We start from the raw sequence: 23,726 nt of genomic DNA on the forward strand, positions 1-23,726 counted from the left end.
CTCCCCACCTACGCTCACCTTTACTGGCTCCATCCCCGCCTCTTTGACCTGTCTGTCTCCTCTCCACCTATCTTCTCCTCTATCCATCTTCTATCCGCCTCCCCTTCTCTCCCTATTTATTTCAGAACCCTCTTCCCCTCCCCCTTTTCTGAAGAAGGGTCTAGACCCGAAACGTCAGCCTTCCTGCTCCTCTGATGCTGCTTGGCCTGCTGTGTTCATCCAGCTCTACACCTTGTTATCTCTGCTTTAATTAAGATTTTGGATTTCCAAAGTGAAATCGTGTTTGCAAACTTGTTGGCATATTTTTGAAGATGTTACTAACAAAATTGATAGAGGAGAGTCGATGGATGTAGTATAATTACATTTTCAGAAAACTTTTGATAATGTCCTTCACAGGCCATTGGTTAGAAAAATGAAAGTACATGGTATAGGAGGTAATGTACTGGTGTAGATTAATGACAGGCTAACAAGAGACAGGGTAATTGCAGGTAAGATGATTTTTCTGGCTGGTGAGTGTAGAATCAGGGGGCACAATTTCAAAAGAAAAGGGATGCTACTTAGGTCTGAGATAAGGAGAAATATTTTTAATCAAAGGATTGTGAACCTTAGGAATTCTCTACCCCAGAGGACTGTGAAAGCTCTGTCTTTGAGTATGCTCAAGGTAGCAAATAATAGATTTCTGCTTATGAGTGGCATGCAGGGTTATGGGGTGGGAAAAAGACATTGATTGTATTGAATGGTGGGGCAGGTTTAATTGGCAGAATAGCATATTTCTGCTCCTATATTGCTACACTTGCCATCTCTATGTCACTGGTATGAACGTGTACGACAACTTTTAACTCAGTCCCTTCATCTTGTAGAACATTCAGCATGCTGTCTGTGATAGCCCTCACCTCAGCACACAGAGATGAGACACGGAAGCTCTTGATAATGGTTACAGAATTGTCCTGTGTGTTCCCCTAATTCTGAAATCTCCTGTAATTACAGCATTTATATGCTTTGCTATTTCTTCATACGCAGCCCGAAGACGCCATTGTCTGGGCTGCATGGCTTCAGGATATTGTTACTTCCAGCAGTTTCTCATACCTAGTATCTGAGAGTGGCACAGACCCCAAAGATTCCAATACTATCTTCCTCTTGCTACCCTTCCAGATGGTCATTTACCTACTATCATTAGCCCTCTTTGCCTTTGGGGTGACCACTTCCCCCTCACTATGCTTCCCCCGCGCCCCCCACTTCTGCTCCCTCTCACTCTCCTACAGTTCTATCTCTTATTTGCTCTTTAATCCTTGTGCTAATCACACACTGTCCCTGTTAGGCTTGCTGTTTAACCTCTCTCTCTGCATACTGCTTTGTATCAAGCTCACTTTTTAATCCTCTCACTGTCTCTCATTACATCCTCTCCAACTTGCTCTCTTATCATTCTCACCACTCTCGCACTGTTCCCTTACAGCGTCACTCTTTAATCCTGTCACCACTGCCATGGTTAGCGGTATGGAAACTGTTCTACCCTGCACAACTCCAAAAATATATAAAACTAGAGTGATCAGTAAAATAGTAACAGTAATGAGCATTCTAAAGAACTCCAAGAATCTAAAAGTCTGAATTTTTACAGGTTAATGCTCGTGGCTCTGTTGTTCACAGTGAGATTTTGGGACAGATTCTGCTGAACTGCTGTTTGAGTGGGATGCCAGAAGTCACTTTGTGTTTCAATGACAATGCTCTTTTCAACCAGAACCAAAGTAAGTACCCAACATGAAATTACGGAAAATGGTAACTTAAAAAGAATAGAATGTCCTGAAGAGCAACATTCTTTCCGATTTTGTCCTATTCGCATACCCTGGATTTGGGTTTTGTTGGTAAAACCTGCTGTTGAAGCATTTTTTTTTCCTTGCACTCATCAGGACAGGCACAAGAATGGCCAATTTCAAGGTGAGCAGTAATTTATATTGCATGAGAAAGGGTACTGAGCGGTTGGCAGGTCAGCTTTGGTTGAGGCATTGCTGTGGAGAATGCACCAGGAAGTTGCTGTTCTCCCATGTTATTGTTTAATTCAATCAAGGCACAATATTCAGACAAATTCCATTTGCTTACAAGAGGATAGGTTCCTGTGAATGAATATATAAGTACATGGCTTTTGTAGTTGGATGTTGGAGGTTGCTCCCATTGATGGATCATGATGAACAGGTGGTCGGGGACAGTGATAGCCCCCTTATTTCACTTTGATACAGTGTCTCTTGGTAGCCTGGTTCAGTAAAGCAGTTGTTTAGCACTCCCTCACCTGCCACTTTATTGCGAACTGTTTCTGTTTCGAGATGCCTCTCTCTTGGGGTGTACTGACTGTCCCCAGCCAGTTATATCACAATCAAAACGAAATAGCTGAAAATGTTAATTGATGGATCATTGTTCCACAAAGCAAAGTTAATTTTGCTGGAATTCCTTGCAATGTGTTCTTCCTGTCCACTAGTCAAACGTGGGTAAGTGTCAAAGGGCATGGCTGCCAGACTGGATTTGCAGCAATGGTGAGGGAATCAACAAGAAGGAAAAGTCAACTTAACCTTATCCCCACTAATCTGTTGCAGATGCATCTGTCCATGACAGCATGGGTAGAAATTACCACTGCGTAGTCCATTGTCCTCCCTTCAAGTTGCAGATACCCTCCATTTTTTTTTGTAGTACTTGCACCATGTTAATTGGCCAAAGACTGGCCATCCATGAGTTAATCTGAGCCATAAGTAGAATTGGAATACAATCCGCACCCTTGTGGTCTGACATATCTCCCATTCTACCATTGCCATCAATTTGGGAGAGTAGCCATGCTTCAGTAAAGAGTGCAGGAGGGCATGCTGAAAGTATCTTTTTTTTTAAAAAAGTGTCAACCTGGTGAAGCTACAGCACAAGACTACTTTGCTAACTAAACAGTGAAAGCAGCTTGCAAAAGATGGGGCTAATTGATCCCACCATCAATGGATCAGTTTCAAGATCTGCAGTCCTACAGAATCCAATTGTGAATGACGGTGGTCAATTAAAGAACAGGAGTTGGAGATTCCTTTTTTATTTAGCCGGCTTTGTGGACGAGGGAAGCATTTATTCCTCATCCCTAATTACCCAGATGGCAATCCACATTGGTGTGGGTCTAGAGTCGCATGTAAGTCAGGCAGGTACGGATGGCAGTTCACTTCCCTAAAGGACATCAGTGAACCCAATGTAGTTTCTTTAACTGCTGGTGGTTACATGTTGCCATTGGGCTAGCTCCAATTTTATTGACTTCAAATTTCACTGTCTGCCATGTGGGATTCGAACCCATGTCTCCAGAATGTTGGTCTGGGGTTTTGTGTTGCTAGTCCAGTGACAATATCACTACTTCATGGCCTCCGCTTGATATATCCTCATCCTTAATGACTAGCACACAAGTGTAAAACAACTGCAGAAGGTATCTTGACATTTTCAGGGCCGGCCGAAGGACTGTCCTGGAATCTTTGAATTATCTTATAAAATAACAGAATCTGTCTGGTTTGGCTGAAGTTGAATCCACAAACAAAGTCATGTGACTTGAGAGTCATTTTGTAAAACTTCATGTGCCTACTTTAAAGACCGATTAGCTTTCTTTACAAAATATATAATTTTCATATTTATGCATACACATCTTTTGCTTGAGAGGGAAATGTGCATTCACAAATCCACTTTTGTGAAGACCTGACATTTTCATTAGGCCAGAACTAAAACCTTATGTAACAGAGGGCGGCATGGTGGCTCAGTGGTTAGCACTGCTGCCTCACAGCACCAGGGGCCCAGGTTTGATTCCACCCTCGGATGACTGTCTGTGTGGAGTTTGCACGTTGTCCCCGGGTGCTCCGGTTTCCTTCCACAGTCCAAAGATGTGCAGGCTAGGTGGACTGGCCATGCTAAATTGCCCATAGTGTTCAGGGATGTGTAGATTAGGTGTGTTATAGGGGGATGGGTCTGGGTGGGATGCTCTGAGGGTCGGTGTGGGTTTGTTAGACCGAAGGAGCTGTTTCCACACTGTAGGGATTCTAAGTCTAAGTCTAAGATTCAATCATTGTAAATCATAGTAAGGAATGAAAACAGAAGTTGCTGGAAAAGCTCAGCAGGTCTGGCAGCATCTGTGAAGAAAAATCAGAGTTAACATTTCAGGGCCCGGTGACCCTTCCTCAGAACTGATGGCTGTGGAAATATGTTTTAGCAAATACTTGATCAAACACCAGGACTGACTGAAATTAATGTCAGTGGACAAAAAGAAAGATTGGAATGGAAATCCCATCGGAGAGAGGAGCAGAACTTCTTCAAGGTGGGCATACCTAGAGGAGATGTGGCAGTGAGTTAAATACTAAATAAAAACCGAAAGAACTGCGGATGCTGTAAATCAGGAACAAAAACAGAAGTCGCTGGAAAAGCTCAGCAGGTCTGGCAGCATCTGTGAAGAAAAAAATCAGAGTTAACATTTTGGGTCTGGTGACCCTTCCTCAGAACGAACTTCTCTGCAGTTCTTGCTATCACTAGGTCAGATGCTGGAGTCAGAGATAACACAGTGTGGAGTTGGAGGAACACAGCAGGCCAGACAGCATCAGAGGAGCAGAGAAGTTGATGTTTCAGGTCGGGACCCTTCTTCAGAAATGGTGGGGGTTGGGCAAGGTAGCTCAGAAATAAATAGAGAGGTGGGGTGGGGCTGGGGAAGGTAGATGGGACGGTGATAGGTGAGTGCAGGTAGGCGGTGGTGGCAATTGGTCAGTGAGGTGGGAGGGGTGGATAGGTGGGAGAGAAGATGGACAGGTTGTGTCAGGTCAAGGAGGCAGGGATGAGAGGGAGGGTTGGTCATGGGATGAGGCCGGGGGTGGGGAGATTTTAAAACTGGTAAAATCCACATTTAGGCCATTGGGCTGTAGGCTCCCAAGGCGGAATATGAGGTGTTGCTCCTCCAGTTTTCGGCTGGTGTCATTGTGACACTGGAGGGGGCCCAGGATGGACATGTCACCCAGGGAGTGGGAGTGGGAGGGGGAGTTGAAATGGTTCGCAGCTGGAAGGCATTGATGTTTGTCCCATACAGAGTGCAGATGCTCTACAAAGCGGTCCCCAAGCCTCCGCTTGGTCTCACCGATTTAGAGGAGGCCACATCGGGAGCAGCGGATGCAATAGACCATATTGATGGATGTGCAGGTGAACCCCTGTCTCATGTGGAAGGTTTGTTTGGTGCCTTGAATGGAGGTGAGTGGGGAGGTGTAGGGGCAGGTTTAGCACTTCCTGCGGTTGCAGGGAAAGGTGCCAGGGGTGGTGGGGTTAGTGGGGAGTGTGGAGCCTGACTGGGCCATCCTGGGCCGCCTCCAGTGTCACAATGATGCCACCCGGAAACTGAAGGAGGAGCACCTCATATTCCGCCTTGGGAGCCTACAGCCCAATGGCCTAAATGTGGATTTTACTAATTTCAAAATCTCCCCACCCCCTAGCCTCATCCCATGTCCAACCTTCCCTCTCAACCAGCCTCCTTGACCTGACACAACCTGTCCATCTTCTCTCCTACCTATCCGTCCGTCCCTCCCACCTCACTGACCAATCCCCACCACTCCCTACCTGCACTTGCCTGTCACTATCCAACCTACCTTCCCCAGCCCAACCCCTCCTCTCTCTCTTTATTTCTGAGCTCCCTTCTCCCTCCCCCATTTCTAAAGAAGGGTCCTGACCCGAAACGTCAACTTGCCTGCTCCTCTGAGGCTGCCTGGCCTGCTGTGTTCCTCCAGATCCGCACTGCGTTATCTCTACTTCTCTGACGTGTTGTTTTTTAGAGCAAGTGCTTGCTTTAGACAGGGTTGTTGATTGGTAAAATGTCAATTCTATTGTGGTATAGTGTTAAAAGTCCAAATTTAAAAAATATTTTCATAGCTACATTTTACTTTTAAAGTTTTACATTTGGAAATCAATAGACAGGTAAGTTCAGTTCTGGAATCCAAATAACTATACAATATGAAGATCAAAATCCAAGAAGACGTTTCTGCCAGAAAAGATGAAACTCATGTCATGTAAATTTACTTCATTTAAAAAAAATTAAAATGATTTAACACAATTCACTCATAGATAAATGAATTAAGAGTGTCAATCCTCATCAATATCTCCCTTTTTGCTCCAAAGGAGGAAATGCTAATGTAGTGGACTTTGAGGACACAAAATTTCATTCTTGTGTACGGCTGTCTCGCTTTGAAAATGAACGTGTCATCTCCTTCATCCCACCAGACAAGGAATTTGAGCTGATGTCATATCGAGTCACCAATCGAGTAAGATCTGAACAATTTTATTAATGTATTATAATAATAATGTGCAATATAACATGTAAAAGAGTTCCAATGCGATTTATCTGAGGAAGGAACTCTGTGAATTTGTGGCATATCATGCTGCTACGTATTTGTCTTGTCCTTGGATCATCTTTTTTAACAAGTGAACACACATACCTGACGGTTTACTGGCATGATGGTACCCGCAGATCATTCCTGAGGAGGCTGGTTCAGGGCGTGGATCACCAGAGTCTTAGAAGAGATAGGCACGGAAAGAGGACATTCAGCCAATCATGTCTCCCCTGGCTCTTCAAATCAGAATTGAGACATAGTGCCACTCTAATGTCTTTTCTCCAAATTTAAATAGTCATCCAATGCTCTCTTGAATGCCTCAATGAACCTATCTCCACCATGCTTCCAGGCAGTGCATTCCAGACCTGAACCGTTTGTGGGAAACGTTCTTTCCCACATCACATTTGCTTCTTTTGCAAATCACCTGATCCTTTTTGAGTGGGATCAGTTTTGTCCCTGTCTACTCTGTTCAGCTCCTTTCATAATTTTGAAAATTTCTATCAGATCTCTAGTTAGCCACTTTCTGTCCCAAGAACAACAGTCACAACCTTTCAACCTGTCCTCATAACTAAAGCTTCTCATCCCTTGTAAATCTCTTCCGCATTCTCTTCAATGCCTTCACATCCTTCATGTCATTTGGCATCCTGAATTGTTCATGATACACCAGATAAGATCTAATAAGTGGTCTTATACGTGTTCAACATCGTCTCCTTACTCTTGTACTCTATGCCTCTATTAACAAAAGACTAGGGATACCGTATGTTTTACTTACTGCTCTCTCTACCCATCCTGCCACTTCCAATGATCTGTACCCATACACACCAGGTCCCCGTGCTCCTGCACTCCATTTAGAATTGTATCCCTTATTTTATATTGTCTGTCCATTTTCTTCCTACCAAAACATATCACACATGACATTTCTGTGCATTGAGCTTCATTAGCCATTCTATCTGTCTACTCCATCAATTTGTCTACATCCTATTGAAATTCTACGCTGTTCCTTATAATGCTTCGAAGTTCCATACTATCTGCAAACTTTGAAATTGTCCCCCATGCACCAAGATCCCGATCATTACTATACATCAAGAAAAGCAAATGTCCCAACACTGAACTCTGGGGAACTCCTCTACAAACCACCTTCTAGCCTGAAAAATATCCATCGACTATTACTGTCTGTTTCCAATCACTCAGCTAATGATTTATCCACATTGCTACTGTCCCTTTTATTTTGTAAGCTGTAACTTTTCTCATAAGTCTATTGTGTGGCACTATGCCAAACACCTGCTGAAAATCTATTCACACATCAACAGCATTGCCCTTATAGATCCTTTTTATTACTTCTTCCAAAAAAAAAACACCAGCAAGTTGGTCAAACATGATTTCAGTTGCCAAGCAGGCCCCTGGAATCACTACACAGTGAAAGGAAGTGACATCCCATCAGCAGTCTTGGGTGGGGAATGGCAGCACTCTGTTTCACTGTTGAAGCAATGCCTCCCTGCCCCCACACACTTCCACCCTCTCCCACCCCATCTTTATCCTGGCCAGCCCCCAGCCACCCTACAGGTATATCCTTCCACAACAGTGGTATGGCTGCAGTGGCTATTTGTGTGGTGAGAGTTTGAGTGCTGAGAGGGCATCTCCTTTCCTGATGTGCTGAATGACCTCCTACAGGCTGTCCAGCATTAGGAAGCTGCCTGTTGCTTCTCATTGGAAGCAGTGTGTGACATTTGGCCATACCTGCCCACTGATTCTGATCTGTTAAAGCACCTTATTTTACAGTGTTCCCATGTTTAGAGTTCTTTAAAATTACTGTCAGGAATTCCTTCTGGAATATCCCAAATAGTTGCCCAGGGTTGTTAGGTGGAAAGGACCTAGTCTAACTTCTGGTAACTCCCGAACTGTCCCTTCAGTTACTCATAATGACCTTCTCACCCAATTGCCACCTCACCCGACACCACATGTCTCCCACTGGCAATAAATGTGGGGCAGTGTCAAGTCAGATGGAAGATTAATGGGGTGGCAATCTTATGATGATTGCTGCTTCTTCAAAGATCTGGGTGAATGTTTAGATTTAAATGCTAGTCTCAACTTAGTGGTGAGGGGCTCATCTGTTAATATTTGAGATCCAACTTCCATTAATTTGACGGGTATGTATTCTGATACGTAAAGGTAATACAGAAACAATATTGTTGACTATGACATGCTGTTTGAGCTCATATCTGCAAAGCCTTGGATCTGGATTTTCGGGGATTTGCTTCTGAGCCAATTTAAAATAGCAGGTCGTACCCAGTTCTGGGACTGCCACCTCTACTCCCAATGCCCAAGTTTTCACTGATTTGGTTTGTGAGCCTGTACTCTTCACTTGCAAACTAAATGGTTTCAATGTGCAGGTATACATCTCATAAGCCCCAGAATGTATGTGGAATTGCACCAGCTTCTCCATGAATCTCATCATCCATAGCTCCTCAGAGGTGTTGAGAACCATAGCCTGGATTTGGGAACCTTTTGTCTGAAAGGCAAGTTCAAAAGCTGAGTCCCTGTGGCCTTTTCATTACTCACATACACCCTTAATTCCATCCCACGACCCATTGCACTCCTGTCATGATTCCCATATCAACTCATGGCCATTTATTCTGTGTACACTATATACAGAACCAATGAGCCATATAGTTGATAGGGTTTGAGGGTGAGGGCTAGAGGGTCCGATTGGGTTTTACAATTGAGGTGGATAATCAAACCAGCTCAACTTGGCATTCGGCCATCTTTCTATCCACCAAAACTCAGCTTCTGGGGTCAACAGTCCTGACTCCATCGTACAGCTAGAGAGGAAATAGCAACGTATCTACCAAGTGGGCCCAGCAAGTCAGGAAATTTCTTGACAAACTATGCATTGGCAGAAAAAGTCCAGGCCTTAGTCTTGTAGTTACTGAATTGGTCATTATAGTAGCAATTAATTTGTTGAAAAATTCCAACAGAACAAATGTTGTAGATTTAAATATTCATAGGAAAAATGTATTCAATTAAATTGTAATTTTATATTTAGTTAATTGAATAAACTGCTCAAGTTAGAAATTTATTATATTGATAACGTGTGCGTGTCTGTTCAGGTCCAACCATACCTACTTGTTGAAGCAAATGTGCAGCGATACACACACAGCAGAATAGAAATCACAGCAAAGGTAAGAAATTGAATGGTTTGGTTTATGGCATAAACTGAATGTTTAGTTAGTCTTTTTATAGTTATTAAGCTCAGAACAAGAGACCTGGTGGTGTAAAAAGAAAACTCATAATTAAAGAACATGACTGCCCTTGACATCTGCATAGCATTTGACTGTGTGTGGCATCAAGTAGATATGGCAAAACTAGAGTCACTGGGAATTGGCAGGAAAATTTTCTGTTGGTTGAGATCATACTTGGCTCAAAGAAAGATGGATGTGGTTTAGGGTCAATCATTTCAGGAAATTGCTGCAGGAGTTCCTTGGGGCAGTATCCAAGGCCCTACCATCTTCAGCTGCTTCATCAAAATGACCTTCCATCCATCATAAGATCAGAAGTGGGGATGTTTGGTGATGATTTCACAATGTTCAGCACCATTTGCAAACCCTCATCTGCTGAAGCAATTGTGTTAAAATGTAGCAACACTTGGAATTCTCTCCCTAACAGCAGTGTGGATCAAGAAAGCAGCTCACTGCCACCTTCTGATAGATGATAGGTGCTGGCAATGGCCATATCTCATGAATAAGTAAATAAAATAGTATCTGCCCAAACCAATCATGGAACAATAGGGCATGGATTTTGTATTCTCTTTTGCTATGTAGCTCAACATATAGAACAAGTAGTTATGTTTCCTTGCAGTTATATATTGCATTCTGTATTGTTAGTTTCAGGGAGCTACCTATAGCTAAGATCTTTCAGCTATATTGTACTCTGAAGAGCCATTTAGTTAAAAATTGTCACTTATGTCTGTTACCTAACCTTACCTTATATTTGACCAGTTAAGTGCCATTTGCCATTCCTGTTAAAGTGTGTGCAATGGTGACCTAAAGCATATAGTTTTGGAGATCACTCTTCTTCATTAGCACCGTGGCAACATCTCCTTTAACTCCTCCCACTTCCTACAGACTAAGGGGGTGGCCATGGGCACCCACATGGGCCCAAGCTATTGCCTGCCTCTTCGTAGGATATGTGGAACAGTCCCTCTTTGCCGTTACACTGGCACTATCCCCCACCTCTTCCTCCGCTACATTGATGACTCTATCAGTGCTACCTCGTGTTCCCATGAGGAGCTTGAACAGTTCATCAACTTTATTAACACCTTTCACCCCAACCTCAAATTCACCTGGACCATCTCCAATACCTCCCACTCCTTCCTGGACCTCCGTCTCCATCTCTGGGGACTGCCTTGAAACTGACATCTATTTCAAACCCACTGACTCCCACAGCAACACAGACCACACCACCTCTCACCCATCTTTCTGCAAGAATGCCATCCCCTACTCCCAATTCCTCCGCCTCTGCCGCATCTGCTCCTAAGATGGGGTGTTGCACTCCTGCACATTCCAGATGCCCTCCTGTTTTAAGGACTGTAACCTCCCCCCTCTGGTAATCAAAAATGTCCTCAACCGTATCTCTTATATTTCCTGCACTTCTGCCCTCATATCCCCTCCGCCCAACAAAAATAAAGACAGAATTCCCCTTGTCCTCACATCACCCCACCAACCTTCGCATCCAACATATCATTCTCCACCACTTCTGCAACCTACAATCTGACCCCACAACCAAAGATTTATTTTCCTCCCCACCACTATCTGCCTTTCGTGGGGACCACTGTCTCTGCGAGTCCCTCATGTGCTCCACATTCCCCACTAACCCCACGACCCCCGGCACCTTTCCCTGCAACCGCAGGAAGTGCTACATCTGCCCCTGTACCTCCCCCCTCACCTCCATTCAAGGCACAAAACAAACCTTCCACATTAGACAGGGGTTCACCTGCACATCTGTCAATGTGGTCTACAGCATCCGCAGCTCCCGATGTGGCCTCCTCTACGTCAGTGAGACCAAGCATAGACTCGGACCATTTTGTAGAGCGTCTGTGCTCTGTATGTGACCAACGACAACACCTTCCAGTCACCAACTATTTAACTCCCCCTCCCACTCTCTGGGTGACATGTCCATCCTGGGCCTCCTCCAGTGTCACAATGACACCAGCCGCAAACTGGAGGACCAGCACCTCATATTCCACCAATAGCCTAAACATGGAATTCACCAGTTTTCAAATCTCCCCTCCCCCAGCCTCATCCCATGTCCAACCCTCCCTCTCATCCCTGCCTCCTTGACCTGACATAACCTGTCCATCTTCTCTCCCACCTATCTGCTCCTCCCACCCCACTGACCAATCCCCACCACTCCCTACCTGCACTCACCGATCACCATCCCACCTACCTTCCCTAGTGCTGCTACTCCTCAGTATTTATTTCTGAGCTCCCTTCCCCCTCCCCGTTTCTGAAGAAGGGTCCCGACCCGAAACGTCAACGTTCCTGCTCCTCTGATGCTGCCTGGCCTGCTGTGTTCCTCCAACTCCATACTGTGTTATCTCCAAATTTCACTTGTTTTCCTGAAGGAGTAATTAGACAGAAATCAGAGACAAGAATCTCATTAACATATCCCTTTCCTAGAACAGGAGGCTGAAACTAATTGTATCCATCGTGACCAATAAATTTTAAAAATGAATGGGAAGAATGGCCCGTCAAGATTTGAAGTTTTAAGACATTACGAACATCTAACGCATTGTTGATAAAACACTATCTTTGTTGCATCATGATGGTGTTTCTGTGAAAGTTTTATACATCTTAAACTGTATTTTTAATGTTTTTGTTTTAAATTAGACTGATTATATTTAAAAACCTGATTCAAAATTGATTCCTAGATCACCTGACTCTTCTTGTGGATACAAACAGTCCATTGTCCCTAGAGGAAACAAAAGGAGATATTTCCATCCAAGAAAAACATCAGAATTGAATAGTTATTCACAAATTGATTTTAATGGCCTTCCTTTCAAGTACAAGGGCATTTAACTGATAGGAAACATTAAGATGCAAGAGCCATCACAGCAGATGAGAGATGATGCAACAAATTATTGGAACATTGTCCACATTACATGATGCAGTGACCATCTTTCCAACCTCTTTAAAATAAAGAAAACCACGTTCAGACACAGCTGTTGATCTGGAAGAGAAAGATGTTCTGCAAAAAGCTATCAGGCTACTTGCAGTTAATTGGATAGCTAGAGTGCTTCTCTGCAGCCTCTTGAAAAGGAAACAAGGACCTAATGTCTCCCCTATGGCATTCCATCTTCAAACTTACTTCTGAATCTAACCTCTGGCAGATTGCAACTGCTAGGATATCTTTGTAATTTTATTGATTAAACTATGAAGCCACAATGTGCCTGCAGTCAAATGGAGACTGAGCTTGATTCCACTTTTGACAAGTATTATTTTTACTTGCTGTACCTTTTTATTTATAGGGGGAGCAGTGTGCGTGTGTGTATCTATACAAGAGAGTGAATGAGACATGGTTTCTTTCGTAATCTTTAGGACAAACATGAATAATAAACCAGCCTTTCCATTTTTAAATACTGAAAGCTTACTGCTAGCATATGTAAAATTAAACCCATCACTCCAAGGGTGAAAATTACACCCATCCACTGTCAGTGAAACTAGACAACTTATACTTTAAACCAAACAATTGAATACCGCTCATGTTATTTTTAGCCAGACCTAAAAATAGTTTGTCAGCTTGCACTGAATGTGGATGTTCAATTTTCCTAGAATTGATCTATGGTGACTTTTGGCTTCTGAGGTTTTTTTTTTCCTGCTCTTTTCTCATTCTGCTCATAACCTTAGAACTCTTTCACAGTGAGGTTTTATTTTCTCAGAAACTGATCTGGCTTCAACTAGAGGCACATTATTCTAGCCTTATTTTAACTCCCCTCAAATTTGATCTTTTCAGTCAGAGTGTGAGGTTCCACTCACACTTGCATTGCAAACCGTCGAGACTCTTATGGCCCCTAGCCTCTCCATCTTTGCTTGATCCAGGTATATTATAAAGAGTATGATATGCAGAGCTATTCTTGGAAAATCCTATAAACTGAGTTTTATGAATGGCTTCTTCAGACTTCCTCTTCATAGCATCATGAAAGACATTAGTCTTGTATCCGAATAGAAAGATTAATTAAAAACCGGAAGAACTGCAGATGCTGTAAATCAGGAACAAAAACAGTTGCTGAAAAGCTCAGCAGGTCTGGCAGCATCTGTGAAGGAAAAGTTAGTTCTGAGGAAGGGTCACTAGACCCGAATTGTTAATTCTGATTTTTCTTCACAGATGCTGCCAGACCTGCTGAGCTTTTCCAGAAATTTCTGTCTTTGTTCTAGAAAGATTGATAAGTTGTTATTGATCTTAACTCTTCTTCATCTTACAAGTAGTTCAATGTTTTGCGGTACAACACCAATACCTTTTTGGGACTTTGTTTCCACAGGCTGCTGCCATTGTCTCAGCACATTAATATAATGTACCTATTCCCTGTGAAACAATATTAGCTTTCCTTTGATCACTAACAATCAAACCATCCAGGTTAACTAAAATAAAACAAAGGACTGCAGATGCTGGAGACCTGAAACACAAAACTGCAATTGCTGGCAGATTCACTCAGTTCTGATGAAGAATCACTGGACTTGATACATTAACTGTGCTTTCTCCCCACAAATGCCTCAGACCTGCAGAGTTTCACCAGCAATTTCTGTTTTGTTTCATCCAGGCTGACTGAAAAACAATCCTGTTCATATTGCCCTAAATTTAAAAATACTGTCCCAAACATGACAATTTGATAACCATTTAATTATAATACTTTTTAAAAAATCATGCATTAAGCTTAGTAACTAACCTAATAAGGTCAGGGGTTGAAAGGGAATTTTACTGGTTTGTGAGGATCAGTGCCATGTCGAGTAGTTATTACTCACTGAGCCATTAAATTAGGTCCGTACTCAAATGTATCAATTATGACACAGAGAAAGAAAGTTCCTCTCCAGTTGACTATATTTATGATGTTGCAGGTTAAAGGAAAGTTTAAAGAGCGTCTGACTGCTACAGATGTTGCCATCATCATTCCTGTCCCCACCGATGCCTCGTCTCCAAAATTCAGCACAACTAAAGGTTGCATAGAATGGGTACCTGAGGACAGTGTTATCATCTGGTCTATAAATTCTATTCAGGTAAGTCCATTATTAAACACATCGTCCCCAATAAACAGACCTGACTAATAGACAATTTGATAGCTGGCTACAGATGATTGTCATTAAAGAGGAATTGTTTCAAGTAAAACATTTTCAATTTTTATTTCTCTTAATTTCAGAAAGAATTCAAGCTTTATAAAGAAACCGAACACTTTTTTGAGTTTTGGTTCTTTTCTGTCATTAACTCCTGGTGCAAGTATGCTTGTGTGTGGACAATTTTATACAGAACTATTCGCACATTGACATTCATATACAGAACAACATAATTCCCGCAGTGACAGGAGTAACATCAACAAGCCTGATCTCAGTCTTCCTTTGATTCCCTTTTAGAGAAGCACTGTTGCCTGTTTTGTGACTTCTCCAATTGAAAAACTGGAATTGGGTTCTTGTGAGGAATAATGGATATAGAGTTATACAGATGTCAAGACAGAAACAGACCCTAACACATCCATGCTGATCAGACATCCTAAATGAATCTAATCCCACTTGACAGCATTTGGCCCATATCCTTCTAAACCCTTCCTATTCCTCTAACCATCCAAATGCCTTTTAAATGTAATTATACCCGCCTCCACCACTTCCCCTGGCAGCTCATTCCAAACATGCACCACCCTCTGCATGAAAAAGTTATCCCTTAGGTCCCTTTTAAATCTTTCCCCTCTTACCTTAAACCTATGCCCTCTAGTTTTGGACTCCACTACCTTGGGGAAAAGACCTTGGCTTTTCACCCTATCCATGCTCCTCATGATTTTATAAACTTCTATAAGGTCACACCTCAGCCTTTGACGTTCCAGGGAAAATAGCCCCAGTCTATTCAGCCTTTCCTATAGCTTCAAAGTTGTAAATTTTTTCTGAACCCTTTCAAATTTAACAATATCTTTCCTATAGCAGGGAGACCAGCATTGAAAGCAATATTCCAAACATGGCCTGACCAATGTCCTATACAGTCGCAACATGACCTCCCAACTCGTACACTCAATGCACTGACCAGTAAAGGCAAGCATACCAAACGCCACCTTCACTACCCTGTGTAGCTGCGACTGCACTTTCAAGGAACTGTGAACCTGCACCCCAAGGTCTCTGTTTAGCAACAGTCCTCAGGACCTTGCTATTAAGTGTACAAGTCCTGCCTTCATTTGCCCTACCAAAATGTAGCACCTCACGTTTGTCGAGATTTCTTTAGTGTTACAGTTCTAATTTTATATTAGGATATGTTGACATTTGAGAGTCAACTAACATTGTGTTAACGTCTTCATTACTGTGAAAATTTTCAAACAGCTTTAGTTGTGCTGTCAACTTTTGTGGACCGGGTCCTTGCAATGTTATCTGCCAAAACTCTGGATCCAGAAAATCTTTATAATATTTTTTCTCAGATGGTTCCTGTTGAGAAGTGATCATGCTGCGACAAACCATGATCAAAGTATTTATTCAACTATTGACTTTTGCCATAAATCAGTAATTTCATTGCCACTTTTTGTGGATTCAGATAAAAGTCACAAAGCCTAACTGTAACTTTTTTTTAAAAAAATTGTGACTGGTTATTTGAAAAGGGCAATGCTGTTCTGTGTGCATTTAACTAAAAATTCCTGACCACTACAGTTGTCAATAATGTCCGTTAGTAAGTGGTTTCAGTCATTCCTGTTATTTGTGTTTTACTACATGAAACAATCTGTCAGTGTGTATTCCTCCAAGATTTGTTCCTCGTGCTACTTTTCTGAGGGCCCGAAATCTTTCAATCTTTTAAAACTTCAGAGCAAACACAAGTTCTCTTTACTCAGTTTCCAGCAGTCTTGCAGCATTACCCCCCATATTCTCCCTTATGGATTCTTCTTCATCCCTGTCACAAGGTTTTGTTTTCCACCTTCTTTAAATGCACTAAACTACTAACACTCCATTTACTCACTTCAGGGGTTGTAAAACCTCATTAAAAATGCCTGTATACAAACAGGACTCCAGACTTCTTCGCATCAGGCTCACAATCTCAGCTCTTAAAATTGTAATCACACCCATGATTTGCCCTTCTTAACACACAAAATACAAGCTGTAAATTAAACTTCTAGTTATCCATTTTTACTGACCCATTGCATTATTACTTCAGGGAGGAAAAGAATTTATGATGAAGGCCCATCTGGGACTGCCAAGTGTCGAGGCAGAAGAACCTGAAGCAAAACCTCCAATCAGAGTAAAGTTCAAAATCCAATACCTAGCAGCATCAGGATTGCAGGTATATTTTGTCTTCAGTTAAACGCAAACAAGCAAGGGATTTTTATCGCTTTTAATCCCCAAGAGTATTAGATAGATGACATGGATTTAGTTGAAGCTTATTTAGTGTATTTATATAAAAACAGCTGGATGTCTATTTGAGTTCAAATGGTATTCCTGAAAGTATTGACAAATAATAAATATTGTTTAGAACGTAACACATTCAAGACCTTTGGAACCATGGAAATGTTGTACAAAGGAAGCATACCAACCAGGGATGTACAATGTAATATTAACTAACATCAGTAACAGTGTAAGAGACAGGAGCAGGAGGAGGCCATTTGTTTCCTCAAGCCTGCCCTAGATTCAACAAGATCATGGCTGTTCCGCCCCAGGCCTCAACCTCCTTTTCTTGCCAGCTCTTCAAATCTAACTATCGCCTCTTTAAATACTTCCAGTGATCTAGTCTCCAAAACACACTGGGGTGGAGTATCCCAGACTGTCACCACCTTTTGGGAGATGAAATTCTTTCACATCTCAGCTCTAGATGAGTGATCCCTTATTTTGTACCTGTCTCCTGGTTTGAGATTTCCCCACCAGTGTAAGCATCTTCTCCACCTTTACCCTGTCAAACTGCCTCAAAATGCTGTATGTTTCACTAAGATCATCCTCATTCTTGTAAACTCTAATGATTAAAGACCTAACCTGTTTGACTCTTCTTGATAAGTCAACATCCCAGAAATCTTTCTTGTGAATCTTTCTTGAACTGCCTCCAATGCCAGTATATCCTTCCTTGAGTGCAGGGATCAGATCTGTACAGAATACTCTACATGTTTCATGTACAAGAACACCCAGGTCCCATATCTTTCCAACCTGAAAATGACCTGTTAATTCCAACTCTGTCTTCTGTGTGTTAACCAATACTCATTTCATATTGCCCACAATGAGATTGCAGACTTAGTAAGATCTGCCGATGCTGGAGTAAGAGATAACACAGTGTGGAGCACAGCAGGCCAGGCAGCATTAGAGGAGCAGGAAAGCTGATGTTTTGGGACAGGACCCTTCTTCAGAAATGGGGGAGGGGGAAGAGAGCTTTGAAATAAGTAGAGAAGGGATGGGGCTGGGGAAGGTTGGTGGGATGGTGATAGGTGGATGCAGGTAGGCAGTGGTGGGGATTGGCCAGTGAGGTGGGAGGACTGAATAATTGGGAGAGAAGACGGACAGGTCAAAGAGGCGGGGATGAGAGGGAGGGTTGGTCACTGGATGAGGCCAAGGGGTGGGGAGATTTTGAAGCTAGTAAAGTCCACATTGAGACCATTGGGTTGTAGGCTCCCAAGGCGGAATATGAGGTGCTGCTGACTTGCTCGCCGAGCCAGTGTATTTGATTGCAGACGTTTTGCCACCCTGCTAGGTAACGTCGTCAGCACGCCTCCAGTGAAGCGTTGGTGTTCTGTCCTGTTTATTATTTATGTGCTTCGATTTGCTGGGGTGGTTGGCATTACTTCCAGTTCTGTTTTTCAATAGTTTGTATGTTGGGTTCACTTCAGTGTGTTTGTTGATGGAATTCCGGTTGGAATGTCAGGCCTCCAGGAATTCCCTGGCATGTCTCTGTTTGGCTTGTGCTATTATGGATGTGTTGTCCCAGTTAAATTTGTGTCCTCCTTCGTCTGTGTGTATTGAGACCAGTGAGAACTGGTCGTGTCTCTTGGTGGCTAGTTGGTGTTTGTGTATCCATATTGTAAGTTTTCTTCCCGTTTGGCCTATGTAATGTTTCTCACTGTCCTTGCATGGTATTTTGTATATTACGTTAGTTTTATTGGTTGTAGAAATGGGATCCTTTACGTTCGTCAGTAGCTGTTGCAGGGTGGTTGTTGGTTTGTGAACTACACTGATACCTAGGGGTCTGAGTAGTCTTGTGGTCATCTCTGATATATCCCTGATGTACGGTAGGGTGACCAGAGTGTCTGACCACGTTGTGTCGTCTTGTTGTGGTCTGTCATGGAGGTAATGGCGGATAGTGGTATTTGGGTATCCATTCCTTTTAAAAGCTCCGTATAAGTGCTCCTGTTCTGCTTTGCGCAATTCCAGGTTGCTGAAGTATGTTGTGGCTCGTTTGAATAAGGTCCTGATGCAGCTCCGTTTATGGGTGTTAGGGTGTTTGCTGGTGTAATGAAGTATCTGGTCCGTATGTGTGCTCTTTCTGTATACGCTTGTCTGGAGTTCCCCGTTGTTCTTACGTTCCACCATTATGTCTTGGAAGGGTAGTTGGTTATTGTTCTCTTCTTCTTTTGTGAATTTTATTCCAGTGAGGATGTTGTTTGTGTTGGTATGTTTCTTCTTGTCTTATGCGTTTGATAATCACGAAGGTGTCACCGACACAGCAGGCCCAGAGTTTGGGTTGGATAGCGGACAGCGCTCTTTTCCCAGCTCCCTTCCCCCTCTCCAGTCCTGACGAAGGGTCTAGGCCCAAAATGTCGACCCTCCTGCTCCTCTGATGCATTACCACTTCTGCAATCAATCCTGATATTGGGGATCCCTTGGTGTTCCATTGATTTGTTTAAATATATGGCCATTGAATGTGAAGTGGGTTGTGTGGCCCAGATCTAATAGTTTCAGGATGCTGTCCTTATTGTTGCTGTCGGCGTCGTGGGGTGTCTGCCTTCCTGATTTGACTGGGACAACACATCCGTAATAGCACAAGCCAAACAGAGACATGCCAGGGAATTCCTGGAGGCCTGGCATTCCAACCAGAACTCCATCAACAAACATATTAAAGTGGACCTGATATACAAACCACCGAAGAACAGAACCGGAAGTAATGCCAACCACCCCAGCAAACCGAGGCATATAAATAACCAGCGGGACAGAACACCAATACTTCACCGGAGGTGCACTGACGATGTTACCGAGCAGGGTGATGAAATGTTTGTAACCAAACACACCAGCTCAGCAAGCAAGTCTACAACCTCATCCACAACACAAGCCACAAATCTTCTCAAAAACTTTATTGCCCACAATACCGTGAACTCGTATCTTCCACAATCTTCTACCTTTTATGCAGCATCTTATCAAATGCCTTCTGGGAACGCAAATACACTTAATCTACTCATTCTCATTTATCTACTCTTTGTTACGTCCTCACTCATTCCCACGCTGTGTTCCCCCTGCCACTTCTTTGCCCACTCTCCTAGCCTGTCCAAGCCCTTTTCCAGCCTTGCCAACACTACCACTTCTGTCCACGTATCTTTGTGTCATCTGCAACTTAGCAATAATGCCCTCAGTTTCTTCATCCAGATCTTAATGTAGAATCGGAATGAATGTGAACCCAACACTGACACTGCAGAACTCCACTAGTCACAGGCTACCAGCCTTATAAAGGGTTGGACATGGACCAATCCCCCCATGCCCAATACTCCCGCTCATCCCTGCCTCCTTGACCTGACACTACCTGTCCATTTCCTTCCCACCTATCTGTCCCACCCTTGATGTGGCCATGCTGACTCAGCCTTATTTTACCACGCACTTCCAAGTGCTCTGCAATCTCGTCCATTAATAATGGACTCTAATATCTTACCAACAACTGAGGTCAGGCTAACCAGCCTCTGGTTTCCTGTCCTCTGTCTGGAATCCTTGTGACTCCAGTGATTCCTGAAAGATCACCACCGATGTCTCTACAATCTCCTGAGCTATCTCCTTCAGAACGTGGGGGTATAGTCTGGCTGGTCTAGATGATTTATCCACCTTCAGAGATTTCAGCTTCCCCAGCACTTTCTCCTTAGTGATGGCTACTACACTCACCTCTGCCCCTGACTTTTCTGAAGTTCTTGTACACTGCTGATGTCTTCCACTGTGAAAACTAATGTAAAATACCTATTCAGTTCCCCTGCCATTTCTTTGTTCCTTATTACTACTTCTCCAGCTTTGTTTTCCAGGCTCCAATATCTGCTCCTGCATCTCTCTCACCTTCTATACACCTTTTTAAAAAAAACTCTTGAAATCTTTTTTAATATTTCTTACAAGCTTAGTCTCATAATTTATATCCACCCCACTCCCACCTATTGCTTTTAGAACATAGAACATTACAGCGCGGTACAGGCCCTTCGGCCCTCGATGTTGTGCCGACCTGTGAAACCAATCTGAAGCCCATCTAACCTAAACTATTCCATTATCATCCATATGTTTATCCAATGACCATTTAAATGCCCTTAAAGTGGGCGAGTCTACTATTTTTGCAGGCAGGGCATTCCACGCCCTTACTACTCTCTGAGTAAAGAACCTACCTCTGACATCTGTCCTATATCTATCACCCCTCAATTTAAAGCTATGTCCCCTCGTGCTAGCCATCACCATCCGAGGAAAAAGGCTCCCATTGTCCACCCTATCTAATCCTCTGATCATCTTGTATGTCTCTATCAAGTCACCTCTTAACCTTCTTCTCTCTAACGAAAACAGCCTCAAGACCCTCAGCCTTTCCTCATAAGACCTTCCCTCCATACCAGGCAACATCCTGGTAAATCTCCTCTGCACCCTTTCCAATGTTTCCACATCCTTCCTATAATGCGGTGACCAGAACTGTACGCAATACTCCAAGTGCGGCCGCACCAGAGTTTTGTACAGCTGCAACATGACCTCATGGCTCCGAAACTCAATCCCTCTACCAATAAAACCTAACATACTGTACGCCTTCTTAACGACGCTATCAACCTGGGTGGCAACTTTCAGTGATCTATGCACATGGACACCGAGATCTTTCTGCTCATCCACACTACCAAGAATCTTACCATTAGCCCAGTACTCTGTATTCCTGTTATTCCTTCCAAAGTGAATCACCTCACACTTTTCCGCATTAAACTCCATTTGCCACCTCTCAGCCCAGCTCTGCAGCTTATCTATGTCCCTCTGTAACCTGCAACATCCTTCCGCACTATCCACAACTGCACCAACTTTGGTGTCATCCGCAAATTTACTAACCCATCCTTCTACACCCTCATCCAGGTCATTTATAAAAATGACAAACAGCAGTGGCCCCAAAACAGATCCTTGAGGTACACCACTAGTAACTGAACTCCAGGATGAACATTTCCCATCAACCACCACCCTCTGTCTTGTTACAGCTAACCAATTTCTGATCCAAACCGCTAAATCACCCTCAATCCCATGCCTCCGTATTTTCTGCAATAGCCTACCATGGGGAACCTTATCAAATGCTTTACTGAAATCCATATACAACACATCAACCGCTTTACCCTCATCCACCTGTTTGGTCACCTTCTCGAAGAACTCAATAAGGTTTGTGAGGCACGACCTACCCTTCACAAAACCGTGTTGACTATCCCTAATCAAATTATTCCTTTCTAGATGATTATAAATCCTATCTCTTACAATCCTTTCCAACACTTTACCCACAACCGAAGTAAGGCTCACTGGTCTACAATTAACAGGGTTGTCTCTACTCCCCTTCTTGAACAAGGGGACAACATTTGCTAGTCTCCAGTCTTCTGGCACTATTCCTGAAGACAATGACGACATAAAGATCAAAGCCAAAGGCTCTGCAATCTCCTCTCGAGCTTCCCAGACAATCCTAGGATAAATCCCATCCGGCCCAGGGGACTTATCTATTTTCACACTTTCCAGAATTGCTAACACCTCCTCCTTATGAACCTCAATCCCATCTAGTGTAATAGCCTGTATCTCAGTATTCTCCTCGACTACATTGTCTGTCTTTTTCCTGTGTGAATACTGACGAAAAATATTCATTTAGCACCTCTCCTATCTCTTCGGACTCCACGCACAACTTCCCACTACTGTCCTTGACCGGCCCCAATCTTACTCTAGTCATTTTTTTATTCCTGACATACCTGTAGAAAGCTTTCGGGTTTTCCTTGATCCTACCTGCTAAAGACTTCTCATGTCCCCTCCTGGCTCTTCTTAGCTCTCTCTTTAGGTCCTTCCTGGCTAACTTGTAACTCTCAAGCGCCCGAACTGAGCCTTCACGCCTCATCTCTACAGAAGCCTCCTTCTTCCTCTTGACAAGAGATTCAACTTCTTTAGTAAACCACGGTTCCCTCGCTCGACCACTTCCTCCCTGCCTGAAAGGTACATACTTCTCAAGGACACGCAGTAGCTGTTCCTTGAACAAGCTCCACATTTCAATTGTGCCCAGTCCCTGCAGTTTCCTTCTCCATCCTATGCATCCTAAATCTTGCCTCATCGCCTCATAGTTGCCTTTCCCCCAGCTATAACTCTTGCCCTGCGTTATATACCGATCCCTTTCCATCACTAAAGTAAACGTAACCGAATTGTGGTCACTATCACCAAAGTGCTCTCCTACCTCCAAATCTAACACCTGGCCTGGTTCATTACCCAGTACCAAATCCAATGTGGCCTCGCCTCTTGTTGGCCTATCTACATACTGTGTCAGGAAACCCTCCTGCACACATTGGACAAAAACTGACCCATCTGAAGTACTCGAACTATAGCGTTTCCAGTCAATATTTGGAAAGTTAAAGTCCCCCATAACAACTACCCTGTTAATTTCACTCCTATCCAGAATCATCTTTGCAATCTTTTCCTCTACATCTCTGGAACTTTTCGGAGGCCTATAGAAAACTCCCAACAGGGTGACCTCTCCTTTCCTGGTTCTAACCTCAGCCCATACTACCTCAGTAGACGAGTTGTCATCAAATGTCCTTTCTGCCACCGTAATACTGTCCTTGACTAACAATGCCACACCTCCCCCTCTTTTACCACCTTCCCTGATCTTACTGAAACATCTAAACCCCGGAACCTGCAACAACCATTCCTGTCCCTGCTCTATCCATGTCTCCGAAATGGCCACAACATCGAAGTCCCAGGTACCAACCCATGCTGCAAGTTCACCCAC

The 23,726-nt window shown here is 43.3% G+C and overlaps 1 protein-coding gene across 1 annotated transcript in view; it reads left to right on the forward strand.

The window, feature by feature from the left end:
• LOC109921566 (AP-1 complex subunit mu-1-like) overlaps positions 1-23,726 on the forward strand; it is a 57,276-nt gene that overhangs the window by 27,550 nt on the left and 6,000 nt on the right. Inside the window, exons 6-10 of the mRNA XM_048601688.1 lie at positions 1,616-1,742; positions 6,142-6,284; positions 9,461-9,532; positions 14,462-14,620; positions 16,740-16,865. Of these exons, the coding sequence (XP_048457645.1) occupies positions 1,616-1,742; positions 6,142-6,284; positions 9,461-9,532; positions 14,462-14,620; positions 16,740-16,865 (627 nt within the window). The remainder of the gene's footprint in view (positions 1-1,615; positions 1,743-6,141; positions 6,285-9,460; positions 9,533-14,461; positions 14,621-16,739; positions 16,866-23,726) is intronic.

This window comes from Rhincodon typus, chromosome 10, assembly GCF_021869965.1.
Source record: "Rhincodon typus isolate 14 chromosome 10, sRhiTyp1.1, whole genome shotgun sequence".
NCBI lineage: Eukaryota > Metazoa > Chordata > Chondrichthyes > Orectolobiformes > Rhincodontidae > Rhincodon > Rhincodon typus.